Source organism: Asparagus officinalis, chromosome 1, assembly GCF_001876935.1.
Source record: "Asparagus officinalis chromosome 1, Aspof.V1, whole genome shotgun sequence".
Classification (NCBI taxonomy): Eukaryota; Viridiplantae; Streptophyta; class Magnoliopsida; order Asparagales; family Asparagaceae; genus Asparagus; species Asparagus officinalis.
Genome location: NC_033794.1, coordinates 25529712 through 25542375, shown reverse-complemented (window position 1 = coordinate 25542375; position 12664 = coordinate 25529712). Strand labels below are relative to the sequence as shown.

The window sequence follows — 12664 nt, the reverse complement described above, 5'->3', positions numbered from 1 at the left end:
TGGGCACCAAAACGAAAAAAAAACTCTTAAATTCAAGGTGATTCTATCTTATAAAGCCTAAGTTGACCGAGTAATTAAGCCCAATGAGTATTTCTATACTTAATGACCTAAGCCCAATTGGATTGAGATTCATTGGCCCAAAACTTGTTAAATGGTCACTTAGAAAACCCGTTAAAATAGAAAACAATCACCAAGAATTAAAGAGTGAAGAAAAAAAAACTTATACATATAACACTAACCATTTTTTTAATATATATTGTTGTTTTGTATATATGATTTTGAAAAATAATTTTTGATCAAGAGACTTGAAAGTTATTTAAAACAAAGAGTTAGCATGTTCTTTTCAAAACTTTTAAATTAAATCTCTAAGATTTGACTTGGTTTTGTATTGCTATAATGAAAAAGATTTTCTAAGAAATTTACATTGGAGTTATATATAAAAATGTTTTCTTGATTATTAACTAGCTTCTATTAGAATGTCTAAATATATCAAAGAAAATTAGTTATTTACTGATTTATTTAACTTGGCAAGTTGACCGAATTTTGTGGGTATATTCACTGCAAACCCTCACGAGACTACAACTCGTCCACTAGGGTAACCTAGGGGTTTAAAGGCTTCTTGTATGCGCTAAATACAACTGCGATTACTATGAAAGTGAGTTAGGATTTTTTTTTTCTTTCTTTGCTAGAGGACTAGCAAAAGTTTAGGTTTGGGGGTATTTGATAATCATATTTTATTACAGTTTTATACCCTCATTCTCTATTTTATATGAATAAATATACCACTAATAATTGTTTTTTTATCTTTAAATGCAGGCTAATGAAGAATAAATCTCAAACTCTCATCTCTCAACAAAGACCCTTGATTTAATGAAGAAATAAAGTAAAAGAGAAATCAAGAAGCCCATTGGAAAATCAAATTGTCAATTTATCCAAAAGCTCATTGATTTAATGAAGAAAACAAATATGAAGCCCAAAAGCCCAAAGCCCAAGTCCAAGAACAAGAGAGAAGCTCAGACAGCAACAGGAGAAGGCTGGGTATCGATGCCAGCATCGATACCATCGTACAGTTTGTTACAGATCTAAGGCTAAAATTTGTTATTTTGGGATAAGACTTCAATCCAATGGCTCTCATTCACTGATGTTTACTATAAATAGGGGTAGAGAGTGAGGGGTTAGGAGAGTAAAAAATTTTGTAACTCCATTTGGAGAGGAGGGCTACTCTTAATTGAGAAGACCTTTCAAAATTATAACTTTTGTTACAATTAATAATAATAATTTTTTTTCCACTTTAAATTTTTCTTTTCTCCTCTTTGTTGAATGATGAGGATGGAGATGAAGAGCAATTTAAAGGTTTGTATTTCTTTTATTTTCCTCTTTTATTTCTTTTTATTAATTTCTTTATTATTGCTTATTAGTTAGATTTACATTCATGCTTGTAGAGTAGATTTATTTTCTTGTATTTTTATTTCTTTTTACACTTCAATTTGTAGAGTATATTTGTTTTCTTATTTAATTTTTGTAATTTATTTTGTAGTTTAGATTTTAATTCTTTGTAGTTAGATTTAATTCTTGTTCATAGTTTAGATTTTTCTTTTCTTTTTATTTTTGTAATTAGTTCTTAAGATGTGAAATTAATTCTTGTAGGAATCTTAGAATTATATGAAACTAGTTTAATTTCCTTTATATTGTATGAATTATTCTCTTTCACTTAAAATATTCATGTTTAGAATAATCAACTAGAAAACTAATCGGTGGAAGATGAATTTGATAATCTATACTTATCTTAAATGGTTTAATAGGTTATGTTTATGAATTCTAGGATTACTACCTTGTTGTTGTTCTTATCATGAATAGTAATTTTGACTTAGATGATAATTTGATAGGTTATACTTTCATTAAATAGTTTGATAATCTGTGCTTAATAAATCTAAGTTAAAATATGATAAAAAGAAAATAGTTTGTATTTTGTAATTGAGATTAGCTAGTGGATTAAATTCTAGATTTATCATATCTTAAATTGAATCCTCCATCTTAACTTTCTTGAATTTTCTTTTCATTCTTGATTTTATTTCTTGATTTTATTCATTCTTCTTTCTTGCCTTGTGATTTCATTTATTCTTTGATTCTTATTTCTTTTCTCTAAAATTCAATTTATTGTCTCTTGCATATATTCACAACAACCACTCATCACAATCTTACTTATTCTTTAATCCTATTTTGTCATGCACACAATATAAGAACCAATTCTAATAATCTCTTAAAATCACCTTCCTCGTGGGATCGATAACTTTTTATACTATAACTTGATTGATTGTGCACTTACAATTTTGGTACATAATTATGCCGCATCATTGTTCCACAATTTATTTGAACTTATCTGATTCCGTGCTTAGAAAAGTTAGAATTATGGAATCTGCTAAAACCCTTTGGGATAAATTTGGAGAACTCTATACTGAAACCTCTTTGCCCAATAAAATATTTTTGCTTGAATTTTTTTCAAATTTAGATTGGATATGTCTAAGGACATTGAGGAGAACCTAGATGTTTTTACAAAACTTATTTCAGATATTAAGTTAACTGGTGATAAACATATAGACGACTATACTCCTATTGCCTTTCTGAATGCTATTCCTGACTCATATAGTGATGCAAAATCTGCTATTAAATATGGTAGAGACGATGTTACCATTGACATTGTGGTAAATGATCTTAAGAATAAGGAATTAGATTTAAAATACTCTGGGGGAAATAAAAATTCTAGTGAGGTTATGCATGTGAGGGGTAGGCATCAGAATAGGTTTAATAACCAAAAGAATGCTAGTAATGGGGAATCAAGTAAGAAAAAAATTTAAAAATGGAAGGGGTAGATCTAAGTCTAGGTTTAAAGTTAAAAAATATTATAATTGTCATGAAACTGGTCATTTTATTAAAGATTGTCCTAAACCTAAGAAAAATTAGCAAAATGAGCATGCTAATATGGCTGTCTGTGAGGGAAAAATGAGTGAATTTTTTATGATTAACAATCTTTGTGATCATGCATATTTGAACTCTGTGTTATCTGATTCTTTGTGTAAATCAGATTGGTTAGTAGACTCTGGTTGTACTTTTCATATGACTCCTTTTAAAAACATGTTTTCAAACTACAAGAAAATAGAGAATGACTTTGTGTCAATGGCAAATGAAAAGAAATGCAATGTTTGATGTATGCCTTAGGTTTTCTTCTGGTTCTGTGTTTACTTTGAAGGATGTTAGGCATGTTCCTGATTTACGTTATAACTTGATTTCTTGTGCATCTCTAGAAAATGATGATTTAGAGGGAAAATGGGGTAAAGGGGTTATAAAAATTCTGAAAGGGTCTCTTGTTGTTCTTACTGCTGAAAAACAAAATAATTTGTATGTTTGTCATGCTGAACCTCTGCTTGATTCTGTTAACTTTGTGATAGGTGATAAATCTATTTTATGGCATAATAGATTAGGTCACATGAGTAATAAAGGATTAAAAATTTTGCATAAAGGAGGTCACTTTGATAGTGATAAAATATCCCCCATCCCCTTCTGTGAATCTTGTGTGTTAGGAAAACAACATAGGGTTAGTTTTCCTACTTCTTCCTTTCCTAATCAGTCTAAGTGCACTAATGTTCTTGAATATTTGCATGCTGATGTGTGAGGTCCCTCTAGTGTGCCTACGCATGGAGGGAACCAATATTTTCTTTCCATAATTGATGATTATTCTAGGAAAGTTTGGATTTTACTCATGAAACAAAAATTTAAAGTTTTTGATAAATTTAAAAACTGGAAAATTATGATTGAAAACCAAACGGGAAAGAAAATTAAAACTCTTAGGACAGACAATGGTCTTGAGTTTTGTAACAAACAATTGAATGATTTGTATACTACTTAGGGTATTAAAAGGCATAAACATACCCTAACAGAATGAGGTTGCTGAAAGGATGAATAGAACTCTCTTAGAAAGAATGGGGGCTATGTTGGCTACATCTGGGCTCTCCAAGAAGTTCTGGGGAGAAGCTGTTTGTACTGCGGCCTATTTGATCAATAGGTCTCCTTCTGTTTCCTTAGGAGGGGAATGCCCTGAATTTGTGTTCACGGGCAAACCTCTTGATTTAAATAATTTGAGAATTTTTGGGATTGCTGGCTATGTGCATTAAAAGATTGATAAGTTAGAATCTAGATCTAAGAAATGTGTTTTCTTAGGATACCTTGAAGGGGTAAAAGGTTATAGGCTTTGGAATAAGAGTGAACCGGAGTTTAAGATAGTGATAAGCAGAAATGTTGTTTTTAATAAAAATGAATTTCCTTGTTTACCTTTACATGTTCCTATTCCTGAAAATGATGCTCCAAATGAGATGGAGCAAATGCCTATTATTAATCAACCCAAATCACCTCTTGAAGAAAAATTGAATGATATAATTATTGAAAATCAAGATGTGATTATTCTAAATGAGGTAGAGCATGATATGCATGAAATAGATAACATGCATGATTTGAATGATTATCAACTCACTAGGGATAGAAATAAAAGAACCATTAGGAAACCTGAAAGATGTAGAGATTGCAATTTGATTGATTGTAATATGCCTGAGTTTGCCTTTAATGTGTTTGAATCCCTTGAGTGCAATGAACCTAAGACTTATAGAGAAGCATTAAGGTCAAAATATTCTGAAGAATGGATTAGTTCTATGAAGAGTGAGATGGAATCCCTAAGAATTAACCAAACATGGAAACTTGTTCCTAAACCTGCTAGTTGTTCTGTAGTGGACTGTAAGTGGTTGTTTAAGGTGAAACAAGAATCTGAAAGTGTTAGGTTTAAGACTAGGTTAGTAGCTAAGGGATTTACTAAAAGAAGGGAATTGATTATGCTAAAATTTTTGTTCCTGTTGTCAAATTCACTACTGTTAGAATTATGCTTGCTTTAGTTGCTAATTTTAATTGGGAATTAAAACAAATGGATGTAACTACTGCTTTCTTGCATGGTGATCTTGATAAAAATATTTATATGCACCAACCTGAGGGCTTTGTGGACCCTAAATTATCTGATCATGTGTGTTTGTTAAAAAAAGGCTTTGTATGGTTTAAAACAATCACCTAGGAAATGAAATATTAGATTTGATAAATGCATGTAATTTATGTGGATGACATGCTAATTGTTAGTCCTTGTTTGAAGTCTATTGAGCATGTTCAAAAATGTCTTTGTGAAAATTTTGATATGAAAGACTTAGGTGATGCTAAAAGAATCCTAGGCATGAATATTATTAGGGACAAAAACAAAACTATTCTAGTTTTAAACCAAAGTTCATATGTTGAAATTTTTTTGAGTAAATTCTCTATGTCTGATGGCAAATATGTGAATGTGCCTCTTGCTTCCCATTTTGTGTTAAGTAAGGACCAGTCCCCCAAGACTGAAACTAAAATAAATGATATGAAGAAGGTGCCATATTCGAATGCTATAGGATCGGTCAAGTATCTCATGGTTAGTACTAGACCTGACATTGCATATGCGGTTAGTTGTTTGAGTAGATACATGTCAAACCCTGGTATGCCTCATTGGAATACCTTGAAGTGGCTTTTAAGATATTTGAAATCCTCTGTGGATGTAGGATTAACCTTCTCTAAGTGTTCTGAAAGTGTTAAACTTGTTGGCTATGTAGATTCCAATTATGCAAATGATAGAGATAATAGAAATTCTACTACTTCCTATGTGTTTACTTTGTGTGGCTCTTACATAAGTTAGAAATCTCAATTACAGCCCATTGTTGCTTTATCTACTACTGAATCAGAGTATGTTGCTACCACTGTAGCTTTTAAAGAAGGCTATTTGGCTTAGGGGCCTTATATCTGAAATTGGTTTTCTATAAAAATATGATTGTATTTTCTGATAGTCAATCTGCTATTCAACTTTGCAAAAATCTTGTTTTTTATGATAGAACTAAACATATTGATGTTAGATTTCATTACATTCAGGATATAGTTGAAAAGAGTATTGTTAAGTTAGAGAAAATTCTCTCAGAATTTAATCCTGCTGACATGGGTACTAAGTGTTTGCCTGCTATAAAATTTATCTCGTGTCAAAGAATCTTGAATTTTGATTTTGGGTAATTTTCCTTTGCTTTGTGTGTTGCCTTTGTGGCCTATTAACTTGATTTGTGCTTGTTAGCAGCTTTGTAATTTTTTCCCTTTGAACTCGATGACCGTTTGGTAGAGTTCGGTCCTTTGTGGACTTGGTATGCTTGGTGATCTTACCCCGATCTTTGTGATCTGAGTTTACTTTGTGTATTCTCTTCCATTGCTTGTATCTTCTTTGTGATCATACAAGTAATGATTTGGCGATGATGAGTCCTGCAGTTCCGTGTTTTTCTCAGTGCACTACCTTGGGCCAAAGGTGGAGATTGTTGATATTAGATGGCCCAAAAGTCTGTTACCTAAAGACCCAGTTCCCCTCCTATATTTGCCCTAGCCTCCTCTATGCCTCTCTCCTACCCGATGGTACTCAACCCCCTTTCACACCTCTGTGATCTGATGGCCCCCGTTTAGAGTCCCATCTCCCATCCCTGTAGGTCAGCTCCTTCCATTCGTAACCCTAGCCTCTCTCCCGTGTCGGCTGCTCCCTTCTCTATATCTTTCGAAGGGTTTGGTAGTAGATCAGGGTGGGAAGAGAAAGCTGAGCTTGAGCTCCTCTGCTGTGTGCGATCCTCTCCTCTCCCCTGTGAGCTTTGTGCTCTCACCCCCTTTGTGCGATCCCCTTTCCTCTTAGTGAGTGACTGAAGGAGAAAATCAGTGAGCCCTCTCTTTGTGTTCTTGGTGGTGCACTGCTGAGAAGAACAGTGACTGATTGAGCAGGCTTCTAAGCCAAACATCAATGACGACGATCCTCAACAAAGGATGTGGATATTTGTAAGTGTTGGACCTATTTGTAAATATTATCTCTTTTTCTCTCATAACCCTCAATGTTATACATGCAAATTCCCTTTACTATTCATGGTTATTCATGAATTTCACTCTAATAAAGTTATACTTTAGGAAATTTCGTCATTTCGGGTAGAAATAATTCCACATTTTTAAAAATCCTCTCAATTTTAAATATATAAATTAATTGAAAAATCCGAGGCCTTACACTTCCCAAAGTAATAAATTTGATTTAGGTTAGTATCTAAACTATTTAGTCCCTACATGCTCTATAAACTATTCAATTAGTTCCATGTTTACTCCTCTTCTCATTTTTTTTGTTCAAACCCCCGTCCCCCACTAATTGTACCATTTACCCCTTAAACAATCAAATCCCGTACTTACCACTTGTCTTATTGCTTTACAGGTGAATTTTATATAGATTTATGAGTGATAATTTAGGGTGTAAGGTAGATTTGAAATAGTTCAATAGGTTAAAAAAAAATCAATCATGTATGCTGTTGATGCTTCACTGGGTAGTTGTTTGGTTTGCTGCAAAAGAATATTGCAGCAAATATTTGCATGCAACAAAACCAAAAATAAATTACAACAAATATTTTTATTTTGCAATTGGTTATCTTCAGATGTATCAATCAGCATGCACAACCTAATTTTTATTTTATTCTATTTTATTTTATTTTACTGAGATAGTCATATAAAATCCAATTGAATGGAATTTTATACATATATATATTTGCATTTTACATACGCTCATTCAATTGGAAGAGAGAGAGAGAGAGAGAGAGAGAGAGAGAGAGCTGTTCACACTTGAAATTGTCATACAACCCTGAGAGTTGAAATAGGCTCTTCACTGATTCCTTGCACCTAACTGTAACAGATATACATATCACACGCAGTACATTACACATCTTACAAAAGAAGGATATCCCTCTTCCATCTTGTGTTTCTCAACAAAGAGAAAAACCCAAAACAAAAAAACAAAAAAAAGAAAACAAAAATTTTTCATGACAAATCAATTTTGCGAAAAAATTTCTCTCCAGGACAGAAAGTTTTATTGTACAATTCAAAATTGCATCTTTTTTCGGGAAAATTAAGATCAAGATGGACTGGTCCATTTTTTGTTAAACAAGTTTTTCCACATGGAGCTGTCGAGATAGAAAATCCTAAAAATGGTAATATTTTTAAAATAAATGGTCAACGTCTGAAACTATTTTTAGAATTTTCTACGCTCGGAGAGGAAGAGGTGTTGGTTCTTCATGAACCTCATTATCTGTAAAAAAAAAAAAATATACTAATTTTTCTTTTGTTTCTTAAAAAAAAACCAAAAAAAAAAAAAAAAAAAAAAACCATTCCGATACTACATTTCAAAATTGCCCTCTTAGTCTAAGCGGCACCCCGAAATTCTGATAAACCCTAATATTACCTCCCAACCCAGCAGTCACAACCACCAGACCCCACGCGTTCGCATCCTCCGCACTCGCCACCTTGTTGCCTGCACCCGCGCCCCACCCCCATGACGAAAATGACGACGACGACGACGTGACGGACGCGGACATCGATGATCCCGCACATTGACCAGACCTCAAGCTCGCTGACCCCGAGAGCAACGACGAGCTCTCTATCACCCTCGGCGATCCATTGGCCTCTTCTGAATCTACAGCAGGAGAGTTGTGACTTCTGCTGCTCGGGAACATGTCCTGGAGATTTGATGCGCTGCGGTCGGTGGTTGGTCTGGACCACGATGGGAGGTCGGGGGATGGCTCGCAGTGGGGTCCGCCGTTGGGCCACGGGACAGCGACGGAGACGTCTTTGCAGAAGAAGTGCTCGTGGGAGCGGGTGGTGGCTTTGCCTTTTCCCCGGGGTCTGTCTCGTTTCCAGATGTAGACGTGAGAGTCCTCGCTCGCGCAGACTACGTACTTACCATCCATCGTGCATGATGCTGATATCTGACTGCTTGTATTCCGAAAACCTGCAGCCAAAATCAGGATTCGGAGTTACCAAATGCGCCGCTCTTTAAAGGGTTAACCGCACACGTACAGACCCTTGTTTTGGACTTACTACCCCTGTAATTTCATTGTTGCATATACACTCCCTGGGTTCTTATTTTATTTTATTTTATTTACCCTGATTTAAATTTTGGCGAGTAATACCTCTAGGTGAAACTAACGAGTCTATCTGAGGCCATTTCTTCAAGAAATTGCCAAAATTTTGTAATCTCAAACAAGCTTCAGTGATTTAACATGCATAACATGGTAATAACGCAAGGACTTTGACAGCATTAGTATTAGTTATCAAAATGAAATTGAAAACAAAATATTATGAAATTATGATGCCAGACAGGGCACTTAATATTGGAGCTCAAATTATCACAAAAATAAAAAATATATATATACAGTGAAAAAAATTTATAGACATCGCATCTCAGGGAGAAAGCAATTACATGAAGTTAGAATCCAGAATCCTGCTGTCGACAGATGCTGAAAGGTTGCAAGTCAAGAATAGACGAAATTCTTGTTTCAATAAGAATTTTCAACAGAAGAAGGTGGTGATCATTCTTTCAGAGATTGCAATGATTTGAGGGAAAAAAAAAATCATAGTCGCTCATATCGTAGATGTGGCAAACAAATCTAGACAAGTATGGAACCAATTTTGTTATTTCGTGATATTTGGTTAACTGACAGTCTTTGCCTGTTTTTTTGAAAATTGTTTCAGTTGGACAATACGAAATTTTAGCGGGAACAAATTAGTTTCTTTGTTTGTCACCTGTGCCAGCCTTGCATCTTTTCCTTAAGTATGCCTAACTGATGCGTTTTGCGTTTTTATTTTCCATATGTAAATACCATATGTAGCTACAACACTGACATGTGAATCCTACATCCTGCCAACTTTCTATGATTTAACTATGTCCCCAGCTTATACAAAATGCATCTGGCATGCACCAAGAAAATCCAGTATCGGCAGGAAATTAGGCAAAATGCAACAGTATGCACTGCTAATATGTAACATGTACTGTACTTGTTTTAGGATAGTTTAATCCAAATCAATTGTTCAAGAATTTTGAATTTCAATCAGTTTCATTGTTGTAAGCTGGGTGGCATCCGAGCAAAAGTACCTCGGAACTTGTGAATCATGTTCTCGCCATCAAAGACTCTAATTTGAGAATCAGCAGAGGTGATCAGTACTTCAGATGAATTATCTGGGGCAAACTGTTCAGAAATGAAGACCACACATCAAGGTCAAGGGAGCAATTTTTTTTTTTGAAATTAAAGATAAGCAACTTGTGAAACAAAGTCCAGCATCAAGAAGATGTTTCATCAAAAATCAACGCCATAAAGTTTAGGAGGGGGTACCTGGAGACCAGTAATCTTTTTTGCATTGGACTTCTTTTTCTTGGTTCGTGCTTCTATCTGACGTTCTTGGCTAAGCTTAGCATCTTCCACAGAAAACATAAGTAAAATATCAATATGTTTTGTGTCACCAAAACATCCTTGTCACTATCATCAAAATACACAGCATATATAGGCTACATCAATAGCAAAGGCACAAGCAAATTAACTGTGATGTTTTTCCTCTGCATAATTTACAGTAATTGTATATATATGAGGAATATGGGCATCGTTAGTACCAAGAATCAAATTTGATGAGATAAAAAAAAGAAAAGAAAAGATTGGAGAATGCACATACCAGATGTGTTGTAAAAGCGGCAACTCCCTTTATGTGAACCAACTAAGGCACCCTTCCAAGGATAAATATATAAAATCCATCACTAGTTACAACAGTGTCGGCAATAATAATACCACATATTATCATTGAATTAAGTAATTATCGATTCGGTATATACTCAAGAACTACTCGTCATTTTACCTGACCATCTGGCGTATAGCAAGTTGCAGTAACCATTTCATGGATGTCAGTCCAGTCGACGACGAGACGATCTGGTACGCTCCACAACCTAACCTTGGCATCAAGTGAACCGCTAATGAAGTATCTTTCATCCGTTGGATTGAACTGGATGCACGTAACTGATATCAAACCAAGATAAAAAAAAATGCACAAAAAGGAAAATTAGACGAATGTTATTAATTAATATGCTTAGGGTTAACTGCAGATAGAACCACCCACCCAATTGCGGACAGGCAGCCTGTAGTTCTACCGTTACAGATAGACCCCCCCGACCCTGATTCTTTTACCCTCAAATAAAGAGAAAATCGCTTTTGACAAGAAGAAAATCTCACTCAGGGGGTCTGTCAGCAATTGGGTGATAGCACTGGGGGGGTGTACCCACAATCAACCTAGATTATATAGGCATGTATTGGAAGCACAAATTGAATATCTAACTTCACCTTACCGTAATCGCTATGCGCAAACATCTTCACGCAAGTCTTGGTTTCAATATCCCAGAGTCTCACAGTTTTGTCCATTGATGATGACAGCAAATACTGAATTGAGTAACAAGCACAGTTACAGAAAATGGCAACTGAAATTCATGATCAATGAACAAGACAAAAGTATATTAATTATCTAGGTTTATTGTGGATAGACCCCTGTGTTATCGTTGTTTTCCACTTACTACCCCTCTAGTTTATTGTAGTCGGTAGACCCGGTGAGTGATTTGTTTTCTTCTACTTTTCCCCCCCTTAAGAGTAAGAGAAACTTATTTTTCACAATGGACCCTCGGGTAAAAGAGTAAAAAAAATACCACTCAGAGGGTCTTTTGATAATAACACTAAACGAGTATAGTAACTTCAAAACAGCGATACCACAGGAGGTCTATCACAAACAATTGACCCTTCTAAGAACAAGGACGCTGTAATTAAGCAGAAAACTGACAGCAAGCCATATTTAGAATATGTTCAGAATTGAGACAGTATCCCCTCCATCAATAAATGGTGCTCACGAGGAAATCAAACAAGCAGTATAAGTTGCGTGATGTTTCATTGAAAAGTCCAAGATTAACGGGTAGAAATTACTGCGAGAGAAAAAAGAAACACAAGAGTACACCTGTGATTTCGACCAAGAAAGATCCAAGACATCATCCGAATGCCCTTTCAGAGAGCAAATTGGCTCTGCAGACAGAGAGAACATCGTCTCAGGAATCACAATATAATCCGGCACTCCGCCTGAACCCTTCCCCTTCTTCATCCTCTTCGATATACTGAGCGACGACGACCCACCGTGCCCCAGTGGAGGTTGCTTGCTCGGCGACGACGGTTGATCCTGCCGGTGCAACGAAGAAGTTAGCGTATCGCGCTCCACAACTCTCCAAACACTCACAATTCTATCCTCGCCTGCACTCGCTAAGTATCGAGAATCTGAGCTAAACTTCATCGTCCATATCGACCCTTGGTGTGCTTGAATCTCTTGGCACATGTACAACCCAGTCATTTCTTTGTACGACTTGCCGTGTTGATGAACTTTTAACCTCTCCGACGACGAGTTCGATTTCTCTTTGCTCGCTTCTCTATCAGATTTCAATCCAGCAACGAATTTTATGTTTTTTAGCCAGTTCGCCTTCTTCTTGTTTGGCTTGCCGTTCTTCGAGGATTTCGACCCCAGACCGCCCTTGCCGCCGTCGGCGCCGCTGGCGGTGACTCGGCGCATGACGTCTTTGATGATGGGTGAGAATCCGATGAATTTCTCAAACTCGTCCATCGTCAGCGGCTTCCCTCCTTTTTGCTTTGGGGTAATTGCGCTGTCCGTGGTGCTGATGACAAACTCCTTTCCCCGTGTCTAGATTCTT

General features: G+C 35.6%; 1 protein-coding gene across 1 annotated transcript; it reads right to left on the bottom strand.

Annotated features, from left to right (window-relative positions):
* Positions 7784-12664, bottom strand: LOC109842070 (WD repeat-containing protein 44-like). The gene is made up of 8 exons (XM_020410987.1): positions 11926-12664; positions 11273-11363; positions 10789-10946; positions 10609-10660; positions 10275-10357; positions 10037-10130; positions 8256-8893; positions 7784-7889 (listed from the first exon to the last, which is right to left on the bottom strand). The coding sequence occupies exons 1-7, from the start codon at positions 12574-12576 to the stop codon at positions 8289-8291; spliced, it is 1734 nt and encodes a 577-aa protein (XP_020266576.1). The 5' UTR covers positions 12577-12664; the 3' UTR covers positions 7784-7889; positions 8256-8288.